Here is a 19,364-nt window from a genome sequence, read left to right as displayed (position 1 = left end):
CTGGGATTACAGGCCTGCGCCACCATGCCCGGCTAATTTTTTGTATTTTTAGTAGCGATGGGGTTTCACCATGTTGATCAGGCTGGTCTCGAACTCCTGACCTCAGGTGATCCACCCGCCATGGCCTCCCAAAGTGCTGGGATTACAGGCGTGAGCCACCGTGCCTGGCCTATATAATCCCATGTTTAAACAACCTTCCATTTGAGCAGGCTGAGTGCTTTCCACCTGGAACCTGATTGATACAGAGCGCTGCTGGGAGCGGAGAGGAGTTCAGATTCTAGATATATTTATCACATAGAGCCGAGAGCTTATGCTGTGGATTGTACACAGATGTGAAACGCAGAGAGGAGCCATGCATGGCGCCAAGGTTTTGGCATGTGATACTGGAACAACGGAAGTTGCATTTTCTGAGCTGGGACATGGGTGAGAAGAGAGGTTTTAGGGGGACCAATGCAAGTGTATTTAGGGGGCCAATGAAGCGTTACCTTTCAAGTTTTGGATGCTTGTGAGATCTCTGAGGAAAGGTGCTGAGAAGGACGAGGGATTTTTTAGTGGAGGTTGAGGAAGGGTTCCAGTCTGGAGATGCAAATCGAAGCCTAGAGAGTGGATGTGGTTACCCAGGGAATGCGCGTGGGTAGGGGAGAGGCAGCGCGCGCACTAAGGCTGAACACACTGACATTGAGAGGAGGCGGCGGAAGGGAAGAATACCAAGGTGCGAAGCCTGAGGGGAGAGGAGCATGGCTGCGGGCTTTCAAGTGTTCGCCTCTCTCTGGACCTAGTTTGTCTTACATTCAAGTTTTAAAAGTGATCCTAAGAAAGACACTCCGAAATGCACTTAAGTGTTTGCAATAAAATAGATAAAATAAATGGGCAAGAGATATTTTGCATAATGTTTTTCCAATTAAAAATAAATAATCGGCGGGGCGCGTTGCTCACGCCTGTAATCCCAGCAGCTTAGGAAGCCGAGGTGGGTGGAACACCCGAGGTCGGGAGTTCGAGACCAGCCTGGCCAACATGGCAAAACCCCGTCTCTACTAAAAATACAAAAAAATTAGCCAGGTGTGGTGGCAGGCACCTGTAATCCCAGCTACTTGGGAGGCTGAGGCAGGAGAATCACTTGAACACGAGAGGTGGAGGTTGCAGTGAGCCGCGATTGCACTATTGCCCTCCAGCCTGGGTGACACAGTGAGACTCTGTCTCAAAAATAAATAAATAAATAAATAAAAATTAATAATGACCATTAGCGATAATGGGAAAATTTAAAGGAAAACACAACACTTAGGAAGAAAATTAACACCCCAAATCCCACCAGGCCGATACAACTATTATTCATGGTTGCTATACTTCTCTTCGGTTTTTCCTTGATGTGGGTATACTGTATACGTTTCATTGATTCTGAGACTTTCTTTTCATACGTGCTATCTCTGAAATTAGAATATGTCTTAAAATTTATGATGTTTTCACATTTCTTTTGTCCTGAAATTACTTGGGATTCAGTTCATTTGCTAGGGCTGGTCATAAATGTTCATGTCTTAAGCACTTCTATATGTAAATGCTTTTAAAATAAATTTTCAATGAGTATAAAGTAAAAATTCTAAGAGATTACAATTTTTGTGTCATAGCTCAGCCTCTTAGTGGTACATAAAATAATGGTTTACTTTAAAATTAATAGGATCTGAGATTCTATGAAGTATGATATACATTTTTGTGTTATAAGCTAAACATCCTCTTTCTTTATTCAGTCTATAATAATTTATGTGATATTTGCTTCAGGCCACTAGGTCAAACCTCCTACTGAGAACAAGTAGAAAAGCTGAAGAATACGACAACAAAAAAACATGCATTAAAGGCATTAGAGAGCTTTGGAGGCACACAGGATATTAAAAATCCAAGACGTCAGGAGGAAGGAGGCCCACTCCGGTGAATCCAACATTCTGAGATGTTTTCCTTTGGGAACCTTTTGCTTCTACTTCTTTGGTGCGAGGCAAAGAAATTCAGAATCTGAGGAGAAGGTGGCAGTTAAGAGGATGCTGAGCAGAGTTTTTTACAGTCTTATAAGACAAAAATTGTAGTTTATTTTCTACCAAGAAATAGGTTTCCTTGTCTATTCTAATAAATAGTTACATATCCTTTCTTTGGATCTATAGTTTGTAGCTGATTTTTCAGCTTTATGGCTGGCACTGCACTCAACATTCTTATAAATTTTTCAGAGTATTTCTGTATTTCCTCACAATAGATTCTTAGATGTACAATGAATGGGGCAGAGAGACAGGAAATTTCAAGCCTCTTTTAGGTATTGTCAAATCATCTCCCAGAATTTGACCCCGACCATGATTCTTCTTGAGTTCCATATGAGAGCATTGCTGTTATGAAACTCGCAGCAGCACGGTCCATTGCCATTAAAAAACTCTTGGTCAATTTTTAAGGAAAAAATATATCACTCTGAGCTTGGCTTGACGTTTCTTTCTATCTTGAGAGTCTGGTGTAATAGCGCCTGATGTCCATGGTCTCATCTGAGTACGTCTTCCACACTCACTCTGGAAAGTTCTGATACAGTCGTTCCCTGTCTAATCTGCATGGTTAGGACATGTGATGTGGTTTTTCAACGTATTATCTATGATGTACCATCTAGGTATGTACTGTCTCCTCAACTGTAAAGCGGAAGCACCAGCTCTCCAACTGGAGTGGTTTTCTCCCTAAGTTGGGTTGCCAGATGTAGCAAATAAAGTACATGGTGTCCTGTAAAATGTGATTTTTAGACAAAAAATAATGTTCTCTGGAATATTGGGGACTAACACTACAAAGTATTCATTTTTTTTTTCTGGAATTCCTAGTTAAATGAGTGCACTGTGTGTGTGTGTTTTGTTTTTTTTGGTTTTTTTTTTCGTTTTTTTTTTTTTACCTGAGCCTCTACTTGGAGTGGACACTTGGTAAGGTCTGGAGACATTTGTGGTTGTGACAGCTGGGCTGGGGGTGGCAGCTGCTGGCACCTAGGCAGGGGTCAGGGGGGCTGATAAGCATTCAGCAAGGCACAGGACGCCCCCATGACCAAGGCTGGTCTTCAGCAGTGCTGAGGTTGAGAATCCCTCACAGAGGGTGTGTGGTTTCCACTTTAATTTCCAGGCTTTGTATTTAGCTGGTGAAGGGTCAGGACTCACAAAGGCTAAATAGGATTAGTGTGTTTGGGAATATATCACTCCCCTCTTCCTGTCTCAAGTTGGTCTTCAGCTTATTTGATTGGCTAGATAACTTTTTATCCTCTCACCCTGTTTTCTTTTTCTTTTTTCTGTTTTTGAGACGAGGTCTTGCTCTGTCATCCAAGCTGGAGTGCACTGGTGCGATCTCAGCTCACTGCAACCTCTGCCTCCTGGGTTCAAGCGATTCTCCCACCTCAGCCTCCTGACTAGCTGGGATTACAGGTGCATGCCACCAAGCCCAGCTAATCTTTGTGTTTTTACTAAAGACAGGCTTTCACCATGTTGGCCAAGCTGGTCTCGAACTCTGGACCTCAAGTGATCTGCTTGCCTTGGCCTCCCAAAGTGCTGGGATTACGGGTGTGAACCACCGCGCCTGGCCCTGTTTTAATTCATACTTACAATTTTATGAAATTATATGACAGGTGTTTATTTTTTTCTTGATATTTAATCAGTCCCCCTCACTCCAATGCCAGCCTCATGAGGATAGCGATCTGGCTCTTCCTGTTGAATTCGGTTTCCCCTGCACCCAGCACTGCGTCCAGCACAAATATCTGTGTTGGGAATGATACCATGAATTGATAAAGACAGAAATGTATCTTGCTTTTAAGATACCTTCATGGTCTCCAAATATAATGGTGAAGATACTTGTGTACTGTCCAACATATTGATGGCACATATGAGTCAACTGTTTCAAATACAAGAACTTTACTTTTCCAAAAGTATTGGGGACAGCTTCAACACATTCTTTTTCTCAGAAACTGACAAAGCAGACAAAAATAAGATATTCTATAGAAAAATTGAGAGTGCAGTTACCAAACAGCCCCTCTATGCTACTGTATGTCTTTTAGAATTTCATACCAATCTTTGGATTTTAACTTTTACTTGCTTTCTAGAATTACACAAGCTTTTTCTTTCCCTTCCTTTTTGTTTATTTTATGGAAATTTTTGTATGAGAGACTATATAAATGCATGATTTGTTCATTTTTAACAATCTATTACTATAAATGTATGATTTGTTCATTTTCTAACAATCTATCACATATAGAAATATATATTATATACACATATATACGTATTATATACATATATAATATATACTATTATATATTATATTACAATGTTATTATATTATAGATATATATTATATATATAGTTTTTTCCTAATGCAACACCTCTTTGATTTAATTCTCAATTTTGTTGTCTTACATTGTTATTTTCCTACTTTTGTTTTTCTTAATGCTTCTTTAGAGCTCTTCATTTAGACTTTGTTTTGGGTTTCTTATTTTGTGTGTTTAGTTGATCAATTTTATTTTGTTAGATACTATTGAAGACTATGAATTTGCTTTTGACTACATCTTTGGCTGCTTCACATGTTTTGATGTGTAGTAGTATTGCCATTATTAGCAGCTTGTAAATATAGTATAATGGAAAGGTTTGTTTTGATTTTGATTCAAGAACTGTTAAGTAGTTGGGTTTCTGTTCCCAAGTAAATAGCAGTGTTTCTATTTTGCTGTTGTTATGAATTTATATTCTAGTGTATACGATCATGGAATATCATTTAAATTATTTCTGTATTTTATTATTATTATTGTCTCCTTGTAGCCTTATATATGATTAGTTTATGGGAAGGTCCCATGAACACTTTAAGTGAGTGTATTCTCCATAGAGATTATAATAGCATTAGTTCTTTATATCTTCATGTCATTATTTACTTTTCTATACTTCATAAGTCAGAGACTGGAAAAGGAGGTATGTAACATTTAAGCAAATTTTAGTTACTATCAATTTCTACTTGTAATTTTAAGAGATTTTTGTTACATTAATTTGGGGGCTGTATATACTTGCATAAAATATCTACAACTATTTATGCATTGTGAATTGTGCCTTTTATTAAAATTAAGACCTTTAATTCAGTTACTTATTTTTATCTTGAATTTCACTTTTTTTGTATTAAAGTTGTGACCCCAGTTTTCTTTCTCTGTAGAATATCTATGCCTATTCTTTTTGTTGTTTATTTATTCATTAATTTTTAAAATACCTCAGTCAACTTATTTAAGTTCTCTTGGAGACAATTTATAGCTTAACTTTTTTTTTTCTTTTAACTTTTGAGCCAGCTCGAGAGTCTTAGTCTTTTAATGGAATAATCTAAGCCACTTATATATAATATCATAACTCATAAATTTGTTCTTCTGTCATATTTTGTTTTCTATTTCTCTTGTTTATCTGTGCATTCAATAGATTATTCAGTAAACTGTTTCTGTCCTCCCTCCTCAGTTCTTCCCACTAATCTATAAGCATAGAAACCAAAATTTAAGTTATCAGAAAAGTATAGTTGGACATATTTTTATTTGGTTATCATTGACTAAAATAAAGCCATATCTACTGATATCTCTTATGAAGATACAGATTTAGTCCACTTTAACTTTCTTTTGTTCCCTAAGTCTATTGGCATTTTTAAGTTTATAAATTTTAAATTACTTATAGTGTTTGGATTCTGAATTTTTTATTACTATTTTCGATGTGTGGGGTTTTGCCTGTATTTGAAACTCTCTATCTGAATGTATTCCACACGTAAATGTTTTCAGGGCTTATCTGGTTCTCATTTAACATGATTTTCCTATTCTTGAGTACTGCACTTTGATTAACCTTCTGGTGTCCCAGATAATATGCTTCAGTGTTCTTTTCAGCAGCAGAAGATATGGTATACATTTGTTTCTTTCTGTTGCCCTCACAATTACCAGAAAAATCCTGAGGGCAAATAATTGTTCAATTAGATAATTGTTCAGTTAGAACATCCTTCATAATATTTCTGTGAATATTTATCATTATTTTTTAATATCTAATTTTGTACAGTGGATGCAAATGAAGACAATCTGATTTTTTTTCTTAGTTTTTAGTTTTTAAAATTTTACTTTTAAATAAATGCTTATAGAATTACTTTTTACCCTTGATGCAACTGTGTCTTTTAGAAATACCTAAAAGGTGGTGTTTTCGGTTTTCTCTGGAATCAGGGAAATGTAAAGATCTACTTTGAATTTGTATATGTATATAAACCCGGGAATGTTTTCATTTCTTTTTTTGCCTTTTAATGCTGCTGCTTTTGCATTTTCCTGGTGTCTTCATTAGGAGCTCCATCATCTGAATATTGAACATCTAATGTGCGTCTCACATGGTTACAGCCTCTTACTGATCATTTCCATTTCTTCGCCTTTTCTATTTAGCTGTAGGGAAAGCTTCAAAAGCTCCCATTCTCATATGATAAATTCAATTTTCTGCATTTTTCAAATCTGTGTTATTGCATCTGAAACCATTTTAAATTCCTTACTTTTAATACTTCAGGATCTTCTTCCATCTCAGTCTTATTTCCTTACAAAACAACAAAGGCTCTGCTTTTCTTGATGATTGTGAGCTCCGAAGTCATTTTGTATAAAAGGTACTTCAATATTCTATGGTAAATACTCTTCAAAGGTATGTTATTCCTCTACTTCTTGAATGTCTTTCTGAATTTCCTTCGTTACCCTGTAGCTTTTATTCGTAGGTCCCGTTCTCCTTCTGTTTTTGTTTATTTACATATCCTTCACCGAGGGCAGCCTTGTTTGCATTGGCGTTGCATGTTACCATATGACCCGGCATCCCCGGGGGGACGGTGAGGATGCTCTGGGGTGTTGACATGCCCAGCAGGGGAGATCCCTTGCTCCAAGGTGCCTTCTGTGAGTTGGGTGCAGGGGCCACATAGGCACTGGTTTCCTGTAAGTGATTTTAGGTTTGGACTCATTCCAGGAGCACAGTGTGGCTATGTCAAACCTCCTGCCCCCATCACTGTCTCTGTTAGGGAAGAACAGCGTCAGCAAGACGCCTTGATGTTTTAGGGCTTTCTGTGCAGCGCGGCGCCCCCTACGCTTGGGTCTCTGATTCAGCTGATGGCAAAGCTGGTTGGCTCCCAGCATTGGGAATATTGTCAGGTGCAGGAGCACCCACATGGCCCATGGCCTTTGCTCTTGCAGATATCAGGGTAGATTTGTCAGCTGCCTAGATATCAGATATCTTACAGCTATCTACTCAGCGGACAACTATTTTCTTTCTATGACAATACCATACTGAGGATTGCCAGATTTGGGAAATAAAACATAAGACGCCTAGCTACATTTGAATTTCAGAAAAACACCATTTAAAAATATTTATTTTTAATTATAAGCATGCCCTATGGAATATTTCTGTTTACTGGAAATCAAAACATAATTAGGTGTTTGTGTTTTATCTGGCTGCCCTAATCATTCTGTTTTCTATGTGAGGTATTTGAGTCCCTTGTGAGTCCCAGTAATTCTTGCAGTCTATGGCATGCAGGTTGTACCTAATTTTCAGCATGGATGTAGATTTTCTTTTTTTGCCTATTACCATATTCGATTATTATTGCTTTTGAGTCCACATAGGGGAAAATTGAGAGTCTTGTGCTCAAATTGCCTTCTTCCCATATTTTTTAAAAAAGTATTATTCAGGGAAAAATGATCCTTTCAAAAATGTTAAAATTAATACAAAATCTCTCCCAGACCACTGAGTTGCTTCAACATGCGAACATGTCACTCTCCTTCAAGTAAGAATTACAGCCACGGAACCCAATCAGAAAGTAATTTTTGTCCTTAGCAAATTATTAGCTGAGATTTACTGTGTATAGCTTCTTTGTAATTTAACACTTTGCTAATTTTTATGTTAAATAAAAATCATGTCCTTTAGTGACAGTAACCACTCCTGTAAGGATGAGAGGATAATGAGTTTTACTTCATTCATTCTGTGCATCGTGGACCATAATTGGCATTATTTTTGTAGTATTAGTTAAAAAAAAAAAAAAGAAAGGAAGTGACACTAGCTTTAGGTCAAAATGGAGCAATTTTAAGCAATAAACATTTAGGTCAGATACCAGGCAAAATGACTAATAGACCATTTGTGGAATAAAGCTAAGAAGTTACTTCCCTTCAAATGATGTTCACAGTGACCCCTGATTGCCTTACTGCTTTCTTGAATAAAATCAGAGGACCCGATGTCATTGCCCTTGGAATGTGTAATTAGCTGCACAATTAGCTTTCGTGTCCTCAAGTAGTCGGGGTCAGATGTTCAACAGGGAAGTTCACGGAGCCTTGGTGTCTGGCATTAACATTTAAGCATCTGTAATTTGGTTGTCTGGCTTTGGCTGTTTCTAGCACGAATGGCAAAAGAGTGCTGAGGCAGCTCAAGGTACTTGTTCTGAGTGGTGCCAAGATGTGTTTTTAACAATAGGGGACACTGTATCAATTGATGTAGGTCTTATAGGAGTCTCATTACATGGAGAGGCCCATCTTCCTTAGTCCCGTATCACCAGGATTACACGGAGCTCTTAATGGGATAAAAGGATCCAGGATTCTGATTACAGTGATGGAAGCCAAGAGGACAGTGAATAACATCCTAGTGTAAAAACAGAATCTGCTCTTTGTGACATAAAAAGCATAATCCACTTGTTTATTCATTCATTCACGTGTTTATCAAATATTTATTGAGTACCTGACATTTACCAGGCACTCTCTTAAAGATTGTGAATACAGCGGAGGAAAAAGCCCTGCGTGTCATTTCTGCTCCCTGGCATATCACACACTGGAGTGCATAGAGAATTACAGCAAAGCATAACGTGTTTTGATGCAGGAAGCTGGGGATGCTACAGAAAAACCCAGATGGAGACCATAACCCAGAATCCTACAGTCAAGGAAAGGATCCCAGCAAGGTGACTTTGATAATGCAGCCAGAGAGGTCACAGAACTGTGGCTAGGCAAATGGGGAGAGGGTGCCCAGAGAGGGGATGAAATAGTCTCTGTCTCTTCTTTGTTTTTACTATAACTCACATGTGAAGATACAAGTTTAGAGATAATATCAATCAGGAGTTATTTCTATAAAGTTAAAACATGTAATCTTTTTAAGGCATGGAGTCCCTTTTTATATCTATGATATTTTGATTTTTGAAAACAATCCATATTTATGACGTTGAACCCTAGGAAATTGTCATTTGGGTGGATGCAGACTGCTTACTTATAAGCAGTCTCAAATGGTTCAGTCCAAGACAAGCCTTAGTTGTTTATATGGAAGCTCAGCCTGCTCTGAGTTTGGTCATGCCGATGATTGGAGAGATTTTTTCATCCAGGGCTTTCTGTAAACTCAGGTTGAATACATGCGTTGAACTTCTTGTCTAGAAGTTAAACTGGATGCAGCCTGACACCCTGTGTTATCACAGCTGGGCTGAGGCTACAGTGCTCCAGTCAGCCCCCTCATGCTACCAATGGGTCCATGGAAAACAACGAGGGTCAGTGACCTGCTCATCGTCTCACAAAGCCGGGAGCAGGACCCCTGCCTCCGAGCTCTTGGCTCTCTCAGCTGCTGGCGGATGACTGCCAAGAAGGGTCCTGACTCGGGAAGGCATCACGCTTCCAGATGTGTGTTTGCGTGGGCCTTTGAGAAAGGTGGCGCCATGAGTGTCCGAGTAATCAAAGATAATTACATGGTGACTGACGAGAAGGGCTTCAGCATAACTTGTGGAGCTTTGCCTAGAAAGTCAGTGTTCCCAGCCAATAGTTTACATTTCTAAAACTCCTTAAATTGGTTCTTTGGATTATGCAATTGCTCTGCCTGCATTTTTTCTTACAGAATGTAAGGCAACTTGTAAAAATAACATTTTGGATTTTTCTCCCCCTGAGGGAGAGATACGTTCAGTGCGGAAAAATGAACAATGGATTTTGTTCATTGGTGACGGCGTAGTGTCCACAGGATGTGGCTGGCATGGAAGCGAGATGCTGCCCTTCCCGTGCTTCTTAGGTTCAGGGTCCAGTGTTTCACAGATGACTTGGAGCATTGCTTTGTACGCCCGGCCCTGACACATTGGTGTCATGGTCACCTCATCTCATCTATTTCTAGAGGGCCCCTCCCAATATATCCTTCCAAGGTCTTTTCTCTGCATCTCTCCCCTTAACTCCAACTGGGGGCGGGTGTACACTGTCCATGTGATTTATGATTGTGCATCTGCGTCTATTTTTGCCCCAAGTCTGTTAGCATTTCACATTGGACATGTCCTCAAATGCAGAACGTGCATATGGGCGGAACACAAAGGAATATGTATCAGGTGGAATGTGGACGTGGCATCGATCCAGGTGTTGAGGAAGTCATTCCTGTTTCCAATCTCAGTCTGTGTTGAGTCAATGGGACGGTGCCTCTCTGTCGATGGTAGCTTGTCTGTGACAGCTTTCTGACACTTGCTAATCTCTCCTTTGATCAAAAAAAGAGCAAGTCTTTACCATAACCCCATAAAAACACCATAACCACGAGTTGAAATTTTAAAACTTTATTTGAATTGTATTTATTTGCACGCTCAACTTTTTTATAGGTTAAATGATATTGGTTTTCTACTTAGGTTGGTGGCATTTATTTCTTCTGAAACAAATAATATGAAGCGAGTAGATTGGATTAAGAGGTTTGGATAAGGAATTGCATAATTGGCACGAAGACAGGGTCCTCTGTTATGAAGGGGGCACGCAGATGTCTGAAATGCTGGTAACAGGACCTTAGCATTACTAACGCCTGCACTGCGATTCCCTCCCCACAGTGACGGAAGGTCGAGGGATCCTTGAGAGCATCCAGAGGTTTTCCTTGCTGCCCACCTACCTCCCCGTGACCTACCACATCAACAACGCGGACGTCTCCTTCTTCCTGAAGGAGGCCAACCAGGATATCATGAGGAACTCCAGCCTGCAGTCCCGGGTGGAGTCATTTCTGATTTACAAATCCAGGAGGCTGCCTGTCCTCAATGCCAGCTACGGGCCTTTCTCCATCGAGCAAGTGGTGCCCCAGGATTTAATGCTACCGTCCAACCCATTTGGATTCACCAACAAATTTTCTCTTAACTGGAAACTAAAAGCCCACATCCTGCGGGACAAAGTCTACCTGAGCCGGCCCAAAGTGCAGGTTCTTTTCCACATCGTGGGCAGAGACTGGGATGACCGCAGCGCCGGGGAGAAGCTGCCGTGCCTGAGGGTCTTTGCTTTCCGAGAGACCCGAGAGGTGCGGGGCAGCTGCCGGCTGCAGGGGGACCTGGGGCTGTGCGTGGCCGAGCTGGAGCTCCTGTCCAGCTGGTTCAGCCCCCCCACGGTGGTTGCCGGGAGGAAGAAGTCCGTGGACCAGCCGGAGGGGACCCCCGTGGAGCTCTACTACACCGTGCACCCAGGGGGTGAGAGAGGGGACTGCGTCAGGGAAGATGCGAGGAGAAGCAATGGGATCCGGACAGGCCACAGTGACATCGATGAGTCCGGGCCCCCCTTGCAGAGGATCGGGAGCATCTTCCTTTATCAGACACACAGGAAACCCTCCCTGAGAGAACTGCGTCTGGACAACAGCGTGGCCATCCACTATATACCAAAGGCCGTGAGGAAAGGAGACGTGCTGACTTTTCCTGTTTCCATCTCCAGAAATTCCACTGAAGATCGCTTCACGTTGAGGTAAGTCGTTTCCCAATGTCTGTCTGTACCCGCCCGTCGATCAGGTGGTGTTTTCCAGAAGCTGTTTGACCAGAAAAGCTGTGTTATCGCTCACCGAAGTAGAGCCGGCCTTCCCATTCTTACAAACTCCATCTGCACCGTGGAATACAGAGACCAGTCTGATCGCTCGGGGTTGGCAATTGGGTTGTGAGAATATTCGTCTTAATAGATTTTCCAAGCCATTGATAGGGCAGCCGGGGGGCTGCGGATGGTACGCCTTTTCCCTTAGCTTAGGGTATTATCAGCAAGTTTGGGGAATGCTAAAATTATCCAAGAAGGCTTTTCAAAACTGGGAGAGTTAAATGCCTCACAGCTGAAATGAGACTGCAAATGAAATGGCAACAGTTGTCAGAAAGGACAGGCAACACGGTTTTGCCAACTCAAAATCTATTCCAGATATGTAAGTTCTAAGTATAATATGGTACCAACCTCAAAGTTATCATTTTGTTTCTCCCTGGAAATAGAACTTAGTGTTCAAAAAAATAAATGAGCATAATGTGTGAAGAATATACAGTAGAATTTGTTGAGTTTCTTATATAAGAATATACCAAAGAGAAGACATTGAAAATAAGCTCTGTGTACTTTAGAATAAATATGGGCTGGTTTTCACTTTGGAATATAACGTATGAGAGAAGCTACTTGCCTAGCCTTGTTTGTATTTTCATTATATAGTTTTCGTTTTATTTTCAACACAGGCAAGTTTGATTACAACAGCTGTTTAGTAGAAGTGTTTTTGGGTTATTAAAAATGTCCTAGAACTGCTACATAACTCAACAATTTGACCTGATGTGCAATGTAATAAAATGTGTGTTATGACTCCTGAAATGAGGAGTGTAACTGTATGTAAGGCATGTTTCATATGGGCTTATAAACTTCATCCAATAATGACCAGCTCTCTATCCCCCTTCATATGGGATTTATGGCTGCTTTTTCCATTCTTTTCTTTCTCCCTCTCTTTCTCCCTCCCCTCTCCTCTTCCCCCTCCCCTCCCTTCTCCCCTCTCCCCTCCCCTTTCCTCCCCTTTCCTCCCCTTTCTCCTCCCCCTCCCCTCCCCCCTCCCCCCTCCCCTCTCCCCTCCCCTCTCCCCTCCCCCCTCCCCTCTCCCCTCCCCTCTCCCCTCCCCTCCCTTCCCTTCCCCTCTCCCCTCCCCTCTCCCCTCCCCTCCCTTCCCTTCCCCTCTCCCCTCCCCTCCCTTCCCCTCTCCCCTCCCCTTTTTTCCTTTATGTTTAAAGGGTGGATGAGTTTAAGAAAATAAATCACCGTTTTGATTCTACCTTGCACATTTAAGTTTATTTGATTGTGACCTAGTATTAGAAATGACTATTTTAACTAAAGAAACAGAACCTAATGGACATGCATCTCATGACTGAACTTGGCTAAGTCCTGGAAGGTAAAAACCTTTGGCCTGGCTGGACGTGCCATTCACGGAATAGCCGCAGTGATGTAGGGTACAGGAACACATCTGTGCTGGCCAAGCCTTCATGAGCGTTCCCTTCCGTCCTTCTGGAAATTGGATCTAGATCCAGCTGGCCACAGGTCCTCAATGAGGTCTGCTAGCTTTGTGTTTTACTTTTCTGGGTTCGACAGTCTTACATAGTATTCTTTGTGAGGATGGCTGCTTACGTAGAGAAATATTTTGGTGGTGGAAACAAAAAGTTTGAATAGGGGAGCTTTGATCTTACACCGTTTCATACCGTCTGCCATTTTTTAGGTCCACCAACGACTGACTTGATTTTCTGAATGCAGGATTAAACACTGCAATCCCCTGAAGCTTTGACTCTCAGGAGATGAGAGCCACATGCAGCTTGTGTGTGTGTGTGTGTGCGCGGGTGTGTAAGCAGTGAGGTGTGTAGCATTGAATTTCACAAAAAGCTTTGTGTCTCATGACTTCATGACACACTAAACATATCCATTAGGGTCCAAGGGTGGCTTTTGTCTTTGGCAGTCTGTAACAAAACCAAGAGAAATTCACTATGTGTGGCTGCACAATATGAGGCTCCAAGTCTTGGCAAATTCACAAGCAAATGCATTTGAAGCTTCTAAATTGGTGGCTCCACTCGCAGGTCAAAGTTTGGAAAATTTGGGAAGTACAGCAAAAGTATATTTGTTCAGAGCCCATCAGTTAGAAATGTCAATTCAATTTGAAAAATCAGTTTTACAGATGAGACAACAATGAAGGAAATGTTTCATGAATGTCTGTTTACCTCGGTACGATGCTACACTGTTTAAGAGGTTGCATTAATAATGTGCTTGCTGCATACTTAAAACGCTCTGATTATGGATGAGTCTCATGTGTTTATGTAAACAGCTGGAGGTTAACTTGGACCTGGCAAGATTATTATCCTTTAGCTTGAATCCCTATAATTAGAAAATAATAAAACTGTATATCTTTTTAAATGAAGTCAATTTGACACTAATTTAGCATAGCTTCCAAATATTTAGAATTGGTGTGCGTCTGTTCTCTCTGGCCATCTGCTATAAATAACCCTCAAGGATCCAGCCAAGTATCCTTGGGCGCTTTTCTCCGAATTGTGACTGTGCAAATATGCATCATGCACATTTGCAAATCATGGACTGACGCAGCAGCTGCGGTTTGAGTTCTTTGTTGATAGCGACTGACCACCCACTGTACACCTCCCCGGCGGCGTGCCTGTGATCTCAGGGGCACTCAGGGGCATGCGACGGCTGAAGCACAGGAGTTAGCTTCTTTCTGTGTGTGTATTTGTATGCGTGTATATATGCGTGTGTGTTTCACTCTTTAAGAACAAGAAAACCCAGGTGGGGCTGTTTGTCATCTTACAACCTCTGTTCTACCCTGCTGCTTCTATCTTCTGAAGGTGACATCTGCAGGAAAAGAAAAGCAAAACGCTTTCTTTCATTCCTGAGACATCTAACGATCTCATTCAATCCCAGAAAATGTTTTCCTTCAAGTGAACAACTAAAGCATCCCACAGCACTGGAACCCTTTCTTCTATATTCTTCTAGCCACACATTCTCCTGTGTCTCTCCCCCACTGAGAGCAAGGCTCAGACGCATCCCAGTCTCTACTTACCTGCCACGGGCCTGGAGGAAGATAAGAACTGGGGCTCTTCTTTCATGCCCTGACCAGTTATTCTTTCATTGCTTTTCACCACAGGGAGTCCGTTTCCAAAGAGCTCTGGTCTTCAGATCCGAATGGAAGCCTGGAACCCAGTAAAGGTGTAGCATTCCCTTGGTTACCTAACAGCCCAGAACAGTCAGCCGGGGGGCCTAGAACAGTGGAACAAGCTCAGAGAAGGGGCTGTTCTTAAAGGCAGAGACATCCTTAAATTTCTTGAATGAATGAATGAATTGCTGATTATTAACAAATATGTGCACTTTGCTGAGGTCTCTGCAGTTTTAAATGCTCAAGAATTTGTTAAGCGCCATATGCCTAGCACTGTGATTGGCTTTAAGACCAGGTTGGAATGAGACCTTACTAAGGAGATATTCTTGCAAAGGTGAGGCTTAGAAAGGAGATAGCAAGAGAATAAAATACAAGTGTTTGACAAGGGGCAGAAGTGAGCCTGGCATTGATGAGGCTCAGATGATATTCTTTGGTGGTTTTGGTAGCCAGATATGCCGAAGACTTAAAGCTTGTTAGGAAATAATACGGTGGTTTGAAATGGACCCTGTGAGCTTCATTCACTTGAATGATGTAACCTTTGAACCTGTGTTGGCTCAGAATAGGATTTTTTCTTATTCTGTTTCAGGTAAAATATGCCCTGGTGTATCCAGTGATATTCTAAGTTGCAGGTCATAAATCACACTCCAGCTAATTTAAGAAAAATTAATAAATAAAAGGGTTTACTGGATGGATATCACGGGACCCAGCTTGGCCAGGCAGAGTCTGATGGAGGTTGGTGGCTGCGTGTGGACACAGCAGCCTCTCAGCAACTCTCTCCCACCCTCACAGTGAATTCCTTCAATAGTTCCTCTGGTTATCCGCACATAAGCTGCAGAGACCTCCATGCAGCCCCTGCTGAATCACCTGTCTACTAGCTGGCTGTGCCAGGGGTAGGAGAGGGACCAGATGCAGCTTCCATGAAGTCAAATGGTTCCTCGAATTACCCTTCATTAAGAATACATCCAGTGAGATGAGGCATTTTCCTCTTGTGAAGACTGGGGCACTGTTACAAAGAGGACAGATGTTGGTGTATTCAAATTATACCAATGTCCAGTGACATGTGGTCTGTACCTGGGATTGTACATCCCGTTGTTACCCTAGTGGGGATTGATAGAGCTGCTTGAACTAGAAGAGCGAGAGGCGGACAGGCTTTTAATTTCAGAACTGATATGACTTCACAAAAAACTTGTGAACTTATTGCAGTGTTCCCGTATGTCCCCGCTAGTTTCCTCTTTTATTAATACCTTACATTTGTGTGCTGCACTTGTCCCAATTCACCAATATTGACAGGTGATTATTAGCTAAAGTCCATACTTTATTCAAATTTCCTTAGTTTTTATCTACTGCCCCCCTTGGCTGTCCCTGGATCCCATCCAGGAGACTGCATTACATATAGGGGTCATGTCTCCTGGAACTCCTGTTCAAAGAAAAACTTCAGCTGAATTAAATTCAATGGAGCTTAATTGAGCAATGAATGATTTGTGAATCAGGCAGCTCCCAGAATCAGCAGATTCAGAGAGACTGCAGGGGTGCCTCGTGGTCAGAACACATTATTTATTTATTTATTTTTTATTTTTTTGAGACAGAGTCTCACTCTGTCACCCAGGGTGGAGTGCAATGGCGTGGTCTCGGCTCACTGCAACCTCTGCCTCCCGGGTTCAAGCGATTCTCCTGCCCCAGCCTCCAAAGTAGCTGGGATTACAGGCTCACATCGCCATGACTGGCTAATATTTTGTATTTTTAGTAGAGACGGGGTTTCACCGTGTTAGCCAGGATGGTCTCGATCTCCTGACCTCGTGAGCTGCCCGCCTCAGCCTCCCAAAGTGCTGGGATTACAGGCGTGAGCCACTGTGCCCGGCCCAGAACACATTTATAGACCAAAAAAGTAAAGTGATGTACAGAAACCGGAAGTGAGGTACTGAAACAGCTGGATTGGTTACAGCTCAGTGTTTGCCTTATTTGAACACAGTTTGAACACTCAGCAGTCTATGACTGGTTGAAATATGGCCACTGGGATTGGCCAAGACTCAGCCACGGTTACAGGCGCATACTCCGAAGTTAGGTTTTCAATCTTGTCTGCCTGTTAAGCTAGGTTGCAGTTCATCCACAAGGACTCAAACATGGAAATAGAGCCCTTCTCAGGCCAAATTTATTTTGCTTTAACACTCCTGTAGCTGTGACCATTTCTTAGACTTTCTTTGGTTTTGGTGGCTTTGACCATTTTGAGACTTACTGGTCAGCTGTTTTGAGGAATGTCCTTCAACTGGGATTTGTCTGATGCTCTTTCTCCTGATTGCACTGGGATCATGGGTTTGGGGGAGGAAAACCACAGAGGCAAAGTGCCATGTTTATCACATCGAGGGTGCGTACAGCCCACACGACTTGCTACTGTTGATGTTCACTTCCAGGGCTGACGGCTGCTGTGAGACCCCAGTTCTTGCCTTTTTAGTTTAAAAGAATTTAAACAAGAGACACACAGCAAAGGAAATGCACCATAGAACAATGTATTGCAAAATAACATATTTTGAAAGTGAAGTTTAGTATAGATAGTACACCAGAGAGAGGATTCAAGGCAGGCTGCTCCTAAGGATGAGACAGCAAAGATGGGCACTAGGGAGACTCCCTTTATGGGAGCCTTACATGATGATTCATGAGCAGGTGGGAAGAGGTGTTACTAGGAAGCATGTCTGGGGGAGGTCCTCTGGGTGCACATGCGCAGTAGCTGCACAAGCTTGTTCATACGTCGCATGTCTCATTAGCGTCCGAAATCTCCACCCAGGGGTGTGTTTTTTACTATTATAATAAGCAAAGAGTCTGCCTGAGGACAGGGAAAATCAAAATACGCGTGCTCTCTACAGGGGAAATTCGCTACTGAAGATTGCTCTGCTCAGTGAGCTTGACTACGGTGCTAATGGGGAGGTTTATTCTATTGATCGTAAGGTCCCAAGGTTGCCATACCCTGAGGACACGGTCGTTTCCTCGGCCACCTATCCCACCTCACCAGCACCGGGCTGGGGCTGGGTCTGTCAGGTTTCTCCACCGTAAAGTTACTTTTTTCCCATTCTCCCAAGGCTGTGCTTTGGAAGGAAGTGCTTATGCCCAGCTCACAATTGTGAAGAGGGAAGTGATACTTCACCCCCTTGAGGGCAATATAGCTGCTTAAGTTATTTAGAATGCTGCAGGGGACATTTGCTTATTTTCCCTCGTTTATGTATTTATTCAATAATGTACTTATTTCAGTGAGAACACCTGGATATTTATTTTATACTTTGGGTTTAATCTAATATTATTTTATGAATTTTGTTGCTCAAATTTTCCCACTCTGGCTGTTGAGAGCTCTTTCATTTGGCTCCAGTACAATGTAAAATAGTGATGGTGAGAAGGGCTTGTCACGCCTCATTCCTCTTCTTAGTGAGTAAGCATCTAGTTTCTCGACATTCAGTACGACGTCACCTATAGGCTTTTTGTTCATGTTCTTTATGAAGTTGAGAAAGTTCTCTTTCCTTCTTAGTTTGCTAAGAGTTTTTTCTTTATCAAAACTTATTGTACATTTTGTCAAGTTTGTTTTTAAATTATATATTGTTAAGTTCCAGGATACATGTGCAGGATGTGCAGGTTTGTTACATAGGTTAACGTGTGCCGTGGTGGTTTGCTGCACTTGTCACCTAGGTACTAAGCCCAGCATGCATTAGTTCTTTTTCTTAATGCTCTCCCCCCACTGCCCTCCCCCGACAGGCCCCAGTGAATGTTGTTCCGCTCTCTGTGTCCCTGTTTTCTCATTGTTCAGCTCCCACTTATAAGTGAGAACATGTGATGTTTGGTTTTCTGTTCCTTTGTTAGTTTGCTAAGGATAATGGCTTCCAAGTCCATCCATGCCCCTGCAAAGGATATGCTCTCATTTCTCGTCACGGCTGCATAGTATCCCATGGTGTCTATGTACCACATTTTCTTTATCCAGTCTATCATTGATGGGCATTTGGGTCGATTCCATGTCTTTGCTATTGTGAATAGTGTGAATAGTGCTGCAATGAACATATGCATGCATATATCTTTATAATAGAATGATTTATATTCCTTTGGGTATATACCCAGAATGGGAGAAAGTTTTTGCCATCTATCCATCTGACAAAGATCTAATATGCAGCACCTACAAGGAACTTAGGCAAATTTACAAGAAAAAACAAACGACCCCATTGAAAAGTGGGCAGTTTCTTTCCTATGCCGTTGACATAATCATATGATCTTTCTTCTTTAGCCTGTGAATGCAGTGAATGAATTATCCTGATTAGTTTTTGAACATGAAATCAGCCTTGTGTACCTGGAATAAACTCCACTTGAGTGTGGTGTGTAATTCTTTTTATATATTGTTGGATTCAATTTGTTAATGCTTTGTTGAGGATTTTAATACTCATGTTACTGAGAGATACTAGTTTGCACTTTTGTTTTTTCTTGAATGTCTTCATATGGTTTTGGTAATAC

At 41.6% G+C, this 19,364-nt stretch overlaps 1 protein-coding gene across 2 annotated transcripts in view; it reads left to right on the top strand.

Moving 5' to 3' along the window:
* Positions 1 to 19,364, top strand: part of TMEM132D (transmembrane protein 132D) — an 818,999-nt gene that overhangs the window by 187,470 nt on the left and 612,165 nt on the right. For both annotated transcript variants that reach the window (XM_016924625.4, XM_016924626.4), the window contains exon 2: positions 10,813 to 11,701. In XM_016924625.4, the coding sequence (XP_016780114.1) occupies positions 10,813 to 11,701 (889 nt within the window). The remainder of the gene's footprint in view (positions 1 to 10,812; positions 11,702 to 19,364) is intronic.

The sequence above is a fragment of the Pan troglodytes genome, chromosome 10, assembly GCF_028858775.2.
Source record: "Pan troglodytes isolate AG18354 chromosome 10, NHGRI_mPanTro3-v2.0_pri, whole genome shotgun sequence".
Lineage (NCBI taxonomy): Eukaryota > Metazoa > Chordata > Mammalia > Primates > Hominidae > Pan > Pan troglodytes.
The sequence above is the reverse complement of the archived record's forward strand: the minus strand, read 5'-3'. Positions and strand labels throughout refer to the sequence as shown.